Raw genomic sequence first — 9,614 nt, 5'->3', positions numbered from 1 at the left:
TATATAAAAAATTTAAAAAATTAAAAAAATTTAAAAAAGATATTTTGAGTTGAATGATAATGAAGACAGATTATTCCAAACATGGGACGCAGCTAAAGCAGTTCTTAGAGGGAAACTGATAGCCATAAATGCCATATTAAGATAGAGAGAAGATCCTAATGTAATAACTTGAACTTCCACTTAATAAACTGGAAAAAGAGGAGCAAACTAATATTAAAGCAAGCAGAAGAAAGGAAATAATAAAAGATTACAGAAGATATTAAGATATTAAAGAAATAGAGAACAGCAAAACAACAGAGAAAAATCAATAAACCCTAAGATTGGTTGTTTGAAGAGATCAACAATATTGACAAACATTTAGCTAAAATGACCAAGAAAAAAGTGATAAGAATCAAATTAATAAAATAAGGATGAAGAAAAGTATATAGAAAGTAACTTTACAAACTTGAAAAGGACTGTAAGGGAAAACTATGAACAATAGTATGCCAATGTATTAGATCACTTACATGAAATGGAAGAATTCGTTCAAAGACACAAACTAGAGACTGACTCAAAAAATAACCTAAAATCTGAATGGACCTACAATAAATAAAGAGGTTGAATTAGTACATAAAATCTTCAAAACTCTCTTCAAAGAAAAGCCCAGACTCAGATGGCTTCGTAGGTTAATGCTACCAATCATTTACAGAAAAGTTAATACCAAATTATTACAATATTTTCCAGAAAACAGAGAGGAAGAAAACACTTCGCAATTCTTTTATTAGGCCAATATTATCCTGATAACAAAACCAAACGAGATATCACAAGAAGACTACAAAACAATATGTCTTATGAATGTAGACATGTTTATATACTCATTTCTTTAGGGAAAAAAAATCATCAACAAAATAGTAGCAAAACCCAGGGTTCACAACATGGTGAAGTAGAAACTCTCCTTTCCCCCACAAACACACCAGTTGAGCCTGAATTCATGGACAAATTTCCTTTTCGAGAAACCAAAAACTAATTGAAAACTTTCTATACCCCAGGAGAACATGGAATCAGTTTCATTGAAGTGGGAAGGATCACATTACCTGACTTCAAATCATACTACAAAGCTATGTTAACCAAATCAGCATAATACTGGCATAAAAACAAACACATAGACCAATGGAACAGAATAGAAAACCCAGAAAGAAATTCACACATTTCCAATCAATTCACTTATGACATAGGTGCCAAGAATATACATTGGGGAAAGGACAACCTCTTCAATAAATGGTGCTGTGAAAACCGAATATTGACATGCAAAAGAATACATTTGCATCTTTATCTTACACCATACACAAAAGTCAACTAAAAATGACTTAAAACAAGACCTGAAACTGTAAAACTCTTATAAGAAAACATAAGAAAAAAGTTTCATAACGTTGGTCTTGGCAATGATTTCATGGATATAACACCGAAAGCACAGGGAACAAAAATAAAAAATAAAAAAGTGGGACTACATTAAGCTAAAAAGATTTTTGAACAGGAAAGGAAACAACAGAGTGAAAATGCAATTTACAGAATGAGAGACAGTATTTGCAAACCTTACATCTGATAAGGGATTGATTTACAAAATATATAAGAAACACCTACAACTCAACTGTAAAGGAACCTGTAACTGAATTTAAAAAATGGGCTAAGAATTTGAACAGATGTTTTTTCAAAAGACATACAAATGGCCAATGGGTATATGAAAAGGTAATAACATGTCTAATCGTCCAGGAAATGCGAACCAAATCCACAATGAAATGTTGCTTCACATCTCTCATAAAGGATATTATAAAAAACAGAAGACAATGATATAGGCAAAGATGTGGGGAAAAGAAAACACTTGCACACTGTTGGTAGGAATGCAAAATAGTACAGTTGCTAGGGAAAATAATATGGAGGTTTCTTGCAAAATTAAAAAGAGAACTACCATATGATCCAGCAATTCCACTTCTGATATTTATCCAAAAGACTTGAAATCAAGATCTCTAAGGTAAATTAACACTCCTATGTCCACTGCAGCATAATTCATAATAGCAAATATGGGAGAACAACCTCAATGTCCATCGATGGATGAATGAATAAAAAAATGTAGTATATACATGAAATGGAATACTATTCAGTCTTAAAAACACAAACAAAATTCTATATTATGTGACAACATAAATGAATCTTGAGGACATTATGCTAAGTGAAATAAGCCAGTGACAGAAAGACAAATACTGCATGATTCCACTTATACGAGGTATCTAAAATAGTCAAATTAATAGAATCAAAGAGTGATATGGTTGTTGCCAGGGGCAGGAATGTGGGAAAATGAAATCAATGGGCATAAAGTTTCAGTCAAGCATGATGAATAAGCTCTCGAGATATGCTTGGATAACATCGTATCTATAGTCGACAACAATGTATTGTACATTTAAACTTTTTGTTAAGAGAGCAGAACTCACGTTTTGTGTTCTCACCACAATTAAAAATACTTTCTCATAAAATGTGGTACATACATACAACAAAATATTCTTTCACCTTAAAAAATGAAATTCTGATGAATGCTACAACATGGAGGAACCTTGAAGATGTTATGCTAAGTGACACAAGTCAGACACAAAAGAACAGATGTTGTGTGATTCCATTTGTATGATCCACCTAGAATTGTCAATTTTTACAGACAGAATGGCAGAATAGTGTTTACCAGGGGCTGGGGCAAGGGAGGAATACGGAATAGTTAGTTACTTTTTAGTCGGCACAGAGTTTCAGTTTGAGATGATGAAACAGTTTGGGAGATGTGTAGTAGTGAATGTTGCACAGCATTGTGAGTGTATTTAATACCACTGAACTTGACAAATGGTTAACATGGTAAATTTCATGTTATGGCATACCTTACCACAATAATGTTTAGATTAAAAATACTAGCGAACTGAATTCAATAATACATAAAGACGATTATCCATTACCAAACAGAATTTATCCAAGGAGTTATACATTGTTTTTATATCTGAAAATTACTTAATAATGATAATTAGAACAATGGGGGAAAAAACTCACAAGGATTATCTCAGCAGATCCAGAAAAAGCATTTTGTAAAATCTAAAACTCTTTTATAACACTCAGTAATTCAGGAATAGATGAGTACTTCCTCAGTCTGAAAAAAATGATCTACAGAAACCCCACAGTAAGCATCATACTTAATGGTGAAAAACTTAGTACTTTTCCTCCAACATTAGGAACAAGACATGGATATTCATTTTTACCACTTTTATTTAACATCATATTTGGACGTTCTAGCTAAGGTCATTGGGCAAGAAAATGAAATAACACGCAGCCAGACGGGAGAGAAAGAATTAAAATTACTTCTATTCACAGATGATGTGATCTTTTTTCACTTAATTGAGATATGATTGTGAAATAAAGTTTTGCATATTCAAGGTGTACTAGCTGTTGTTTTGATATGTGTATGTGTTGTGAAATGTTTACCACAATCAAGCTTATTAACATGCTCATCATCTCACACAATTTTTATTTTGTGGTGAGAATACTTAAGATCTACTATCTGAGAAAATTTTGAGTATACTATAGATTATTATGAACTATAGTCACCATGCTGTACATTAGGTCTCCAGAACTTACTCACCTTATAACTGCAAATTTGTACTCTTTGACCAACATCTTCCCATTTCCCCCAACCCCGCCACCAACCCCTGGTAACCACCCTTCTCTCTATTTCTATGAGTTCATTTTTTCAGATTCCACATATAAGTGAGATCATGCAGTATTTGTCTTTTAGTGTCTGGATTATTTCACATAGCATAATGTGTTTCAGGTTCATCCATGTTGTCACAAAAAACAGACTTCCTTCTTTCATAGGCTGAGTAATATTCCATGTGTATAAACACCACATTTTCTTTATTCTTTTGCTGATGGACACTTACGTTGTTTCTATATTTTGTCTATCATGAATAATGCTGCAATTAACATGGCACTGTAGATGCCTCCTCCAGATAGTGATTTTCGTTCCTTTGGATATATTCTCAGAAGTGAGACTTCTGGATTATATGGTAGTTCTATTTTTAATTTTTTCAGAAAACTACATACTGTTTTCCATAATGGTTGCCACCCATTTTCATTCTTACCAACAATGTGTAAGGATTCTCTTTTATCCACATCCTTGCCAACATTTGCTATCATTTCCCTTTTTGATAATAGACATCCTAAAGGTGTGAGGTGTTATCTCATTGTGAATTTGACTTGCATCTCCCTGATGCTGATGATTAGTGATGTTGAGCACCTTTACATGTACTTGTTGGTGATTTATAAATCTTCCTTGGAAAAATGTCCATTTAGGTCTTTTGCCAATTTTTAATTCAGGTTGTTTTGTTTTTGTTTTTGTTTTTGTTTTAATGCCATTGAATTTTGTGAGTTCCTTATGTATTTTGGATTTTAACCCCTTAGTGGATATGTTTTCCAATTTTTTTTCATTCCTTAGGTTGCCTGTTCATTCTTTGATTTTATGCTGCTTAGAAACTTATTAATGTGAAGTATTCCCACTTGTTTATTTTTGCTTTTATTGTCTGTGCTTTAGGTGTCATGTTCGTGAAATCATTACCAAGACCAAAGCAACTTTCCCTCTATGTTTTCTTCTGAGAGTTTTATGGATTCATGTCTTATGTTTAAACCTTTAATCTATTTTGAGTTGATTTTTCTGTATGGTGTAACATAAGCATCCAAGTTTTTTTTTTTTTGTTGTTGTTGTTGTTGTTTGCATTCAGATATCCAGTTTTCCCAACACCATTTATTGGAGAGGCTATCCTTTTTCTGTTGTGTATCTTTTGTGCCTTTATTGAAGATTAGTTGACCATATATGCCTAGGTTTTTTTTCCTGAGCTGTCTATTCTGTTCCACTGGTCTATGTGTCTGTTTCTATGCCACTATCAAACTGTTTTGATTACTATAGCTTTGTAATAACATGATTTTATATAGAAAATCCTAGAAAATTCACCAAATATATATTAGAACTAATAAATGACTTCAGCAATGTTGCAGGACACAAGGTCAATATACAGAAATCTATTGTATTTCTATACAGTAGCAATGAGCAAACCAAAACTGAAATTAAGAAATCAATTCTTTTTACAATAGCATCAAAAGAGTTAAATACTTAAAAAATTGAACCCAGTAATTGCGAACTGCTACTCTGAAAACTACAAATCGTTGTTGAAAGAAAAATGTTCTATACAAAAAACATTCCATGTTCATAAATTGGAAAACAGTATTTTTAATGTGATAATAGTACACAAATCGATCTATATATTTCACACAATCCTCATCAGAATTCCAGCTGTCTTCTTTGTAGAAACTGACAAACTGATTTGCCTCTCTCTCTCTTGCATTACTCTTAGCTTATTTTCCCAGTAATGATAAGAATAATTTTGTTCTGATTGGTTTAAAGCTAAGGACAGATCTCTCTGTGTACTGAACATAGACCCTTTGTGTCATACCAGTAGCTGTTAGCTTTGGTGCATAGAGGGTTATTTCCGAACCCCTTCTGTGATGGGCTAAACAAATAAAGTAACAGATGTATTTTAACATATAACTTATATTAAGAAATAATAGCAATCCTTATTGCTATTACAAGAATAAACCCTAAAACAAGGGTTTCTTTGTTTTTCAGCTTTGCCAAATTGTCAAAGTTGCTTTGAACTGAATGAAGGGTCTGCATCAAAGTATTAAACATCATAAATTAGCTTGTTTCTTCCACCGAGGCAGGGGCTCTGTTTTATTCACTTTACAGAGTTTGTAAAACTGTTTTATTTCTAAGTGGTTTTTAAAAGGTGCTCCTTTTTGTTCTCTTAAAATCATTATTTCTGATGCTTGTCTTAATTTTTTAATTGTTCATTTACACCCCGTGCAAAGCAAAGGAATATCAAACGCTTTGCCCTAGGAGAGGGAGGCAATTCAACTGCAAAATTGTTCATCATACCTTGGGTTTAATGGGGGAAATCTTAATAACTACTTTAATATCCTTAATAGGTAAACTCCTAAATAAAATTCCAGTTTTACACAATGATTGTTTCAGGAGAAAACTGAATAGCCATGGATGTTTTAGATGTTGCAAGATACTGAAAAACAAATCATGGCAAAATATGCTCAGTATAATTCTATAATTGGTTTTAAATGCTTATGGATGGATAGTAGCAGCCTGTATAAAAAAAAATCTAAAGTGGTTTTGATCTATATTTTAATATACTAGATCTCTGTCTTTAAAAATGTTTATAAAATGAAATAATAGAAAAATTGGTAAGCTTTTTTAGCTTAACAAAACTTAAAAAATACTTTGATCAATTTAAGAAGATGGGATGTGATACATGCACTTTTCTACATGTTTATATCCACCACTGTAGTGGATATAAACTAGTGGATACAAAGACCAAGAAAAATATTTAACATGTTCATGTCTATTATTCTGTAATTCCACTAGTAAGGAATAAAAAACAGTAAAATATACCTAGACATTCAGGTAAAAAGTTGTTCATCATAGAATTGATCTTACAAGGGAAAAAAATCAGAATCTTTTAAAACATAGCCCCAAAGGATACTTGGTTGCAGAAATCATAGCTTATCCCAATGACAGAATATATGTAACAACAGAATTGCAGGACAATATTTAATGATTTACAGAGATGATCCCGGATAATTGTAATAGTGAAACACCCTCTAACGAAACAATGCATATTGTGTTATAAAGGTAGGTAGATACCTATTATTGAAAATTTATTTTGTCAAGTAGTGGTATTAGGAGGGGTATTAGGATTTCAACTTTCTTTTCTTACATTAGCAATTTTAAAAAATAGTTTCTATTATAATTTTGTACAATTTGTATAAAAATAAATGTATAACATAAATAAAAACAAAAAGTTCCTATGTCCCTGAGAAAATACTGGTGAATTGCAGAAACAAATGTAATAGCAAGTGCAGAAAATCATCCAGGTATCTGGGTCCTGTAACAACACTGATGCACCTCATGAAGATGAACTTGTACTATAATTACAGATGGCCACTGAATAACACGTTCTTCTTCCCCTCCAAAAAACATTCAAACTGCCCATATACTTTGACACATGAATTCTACTTTTAGCAATGACTCATCAGGAAATAATCTTGAAAGTCAGCATGCTTTGTGCACTAGGAACTTCAAGGCAGCTTTAGATTACATAAAGGAAAAACAGAAACAACCTAGATGTTCAACAATGAGAAAAGAGTTAAAATAAAACATACATAAGACACACAAACACACAGAGATATAGACATAGATACATATGTACACATATATATCTAACCTTCTACCTAGTCATGAATTCAATAGAATATTAAGAGCCAGAGAAAATATTTTAAAAGCATCTTTAATGACATGAAATGAAGTTCAAGAGTATGCGTATGTATAAATACACACATTTACGTGTGAAAAGCAGATATAAAAACGGTCTGTACACCATAATATACATATATGATATATGCATAAGAAAAAAACTAGACCTACGGACAAAAATGTTTCAGGTAGTTCTTGAAAATCTCAGAGAGGTGTGCACGAAAATGTTTCTGGAATGTGTGTGTAATCATCAGAAATGATTACTGGTGACTTTAATTTTCTTCTGGTGACTTGTCTGCTTTGTGATTTTTTTTTTTTCCTGCAATGACGCTGAATTACTTTTCTGACAACAGGGAAAAGGACAGCAATTGGGCACAGGGCATGGGGTCATAAGCAGTGCTTCATTCCAGCAAAACCACCGAGGACAGCGAAATACCCTCTGCAGCCTGCCAAGCTGGCCAAGACACACACACACACACATGCGCGCACACACACACACACAGGCACACACGCATACATGCACACACACATACCATCAATTACGGTGACCAAGAGACTATGCAGGGGAAACGGGCATACTCTTTACTAGCTGCGCTGGCCGGCACGAGTGCAAATCGGTACAATGCTTATGAAGAGGGCCTTTTGGCAACACACAGGAAAAGTCTTTAAAATGTCTCTATGTGGATCTTGCAAGTCCACAGTTAAGGAGACCACCGCACCGGGATGCTGGCAAAGATTTGGCTTGACAAGGAAGGATTCACTCATCAAAGCACAGAGCACGCAATGTTGGTCTTAAATACAGGGAAAGAACTAGGCACCACCTGAATGTCCAACAATGTGGGAATGATTACAGAAATGTTAAGGTCCACGGATACACTGGAGCACTCTGCAGGCACTGAAGATGACGTTTCATAAGCCTGTTGATAACATGGAAAGAAGTTCAATGGGTTGATTTTTGTTTGGTTTTAGTTGCTGAAAAGCAGGTTAAGAAACACCACATACATGAACCATTCTATAACAGTGTGTTAAAAGGGAAGGCGGGGTGGGGGTGAGCAAAGGAGAGAGAGGGAGAGAAGAGAGCCTGGAAAAGCAGCACACCAAAAAGGTAAAAGTGGTTCTCTCTGGGGAGTGGGACCAGGGGAGCAATTACTCTCTTGTTTCTTCCCTCATCTAACATCCTTCTCCTTTCTGATGTTTCTACCATGAAATGGTATCACCTGTGCAGTAAACAAAGAGAGAATGAAAATGCTTTTTAAACCAAACCACAGGGAGGAGAGGCAGCCTTTAACCTACAAATGGCACAGATTAGTAAGATTATTCACAACGCCCTTGGTAGGGGTGGGCGGGGGAGAGGAAGGGAAAGAGAGGAGAGGTGGCGAGAGAAAATAGGAAGGGGGGAGCAGAGAGGGGGAGAGAGAGAGAGACCTGCACTCCCAATACAATAAATACACTGCTGGTGGGTTGGCGGGGGAGGGCTGGGGGTGGGGGGTTGTAAACCGGGTGTGAACCAAGGTTTGGCTCTGCTGGCTGGCTAGCTCCTGGGATGTCTTCATCGCAAGGTGGCCTCCTCGTCGGTGTCTTCCTCGAAATCCTTGACGTCAGCACTAGTGGACTGCCTGGCCCAGGCTCCCCTTTCGGCCTCTCGTTCTTTATGCGACTTGAATCTCCCGACGAAAATTTTGCGGTAGTTCAGGAACATGCCATTCATCACGTCGATGGCCCGCTCCGCGGATTCCTGCTTTTGGAAGTGCACGAACCCGTAGCCCTTGGGCCCCTTTTCGTCACAGGCCACTTTGCAGGAAAGGATGTTGCCGAACGCCGAGAAGATGTTGTACAGCGCCTTGTTGTCGATGGTCTTGCCCAGGTTCTTGATGAAGACGTTGCCCACCCCGCTCTTGCGGAGCGACGGGTCCCTCTGGGACCACATGATGCGCACTGGCCTGCCCTTTATGACATCAAAGTTCAGGGTCTCCAGGGCCCGCTTGGCGTCCACCGGTTGCTGGTAGTTGACATATGCGTAGCCCAATGAGCGGCGGGTGATCTTGTCCCTGCAGATGCGGATGGAGAGGATGGGCCCAGCTGGACTGAATTTCTCGTACAGCATTGCCTCGGTCACCTCAGGGTGCAGGTCGCCCACGTACAGGGAGGCCATCGGAAAATCTGGGTTCCCCTCACAGCCCCCGCGGGTCTCAGCATCCGCGTCTGCATCGGCGGCGGCCGCCGCAGACGCCACAGC

The 9,614-nt window shown here is 36.2% G+C and overlaps 1 protein-coding gene across 1 annotated transcript; it reads right to left on the bottom strand.

Annotated features, from left to right (window-relative positions):
• Positions 1 to 7,460: 7,460 nt before the first annotated feature.
• On the bottom strand, positions 7,461 to 9,605 carry LOC105540517 (polyadenylate-binding protein 1-like 2). Its single transcript, XM_011981185.1, has one exon. The coding sequence runs from the start codon at positions 9,528 to 9,530 to the stop codon at positions 8,928 to 8,930; it is 603 nt and encodes a 200-aa protein (XP_011836575.1). The 5' UTR covers positions 9,531 to 9,605; the 3' UTR covers positions 7,461 to 8,927.
• Between the last annotated feature and the right edge of the window lie 9 nt (positions 9,606 to 9,614).

Source organism: Mandrillus leucophaeus, unplaced genomic scaffold, assembly GCF_000951045.1.
Source record: "Mandrillus leucophaeus isolate KB7577 unplaced genomic scaffold, Mleu.le_1.0 Scaffold2208, whole genome shotgun sequence".
Classification (NCBI taxonomy): Eukaryota; Metazoa; Chordata; class Mammalia; order Primates; family Cercopithecidae; genus Mandrillus; species Mandrillus leucophaeus.
Note: the sequence above shows the minus strand (reverse complement) of the source record. Positions and strands in the feature narration are given on the sequence as shown.

Excerpts from the sequence above, each read along its gene's own strand:
- LOC105540517 (XM_011981185.1), bottom strand. The coding sequence starts at position 9,530 with ATGGCCTCCCTGTACGTGGGCGACCTGCACCCTGAGGTGACCGAGGCA.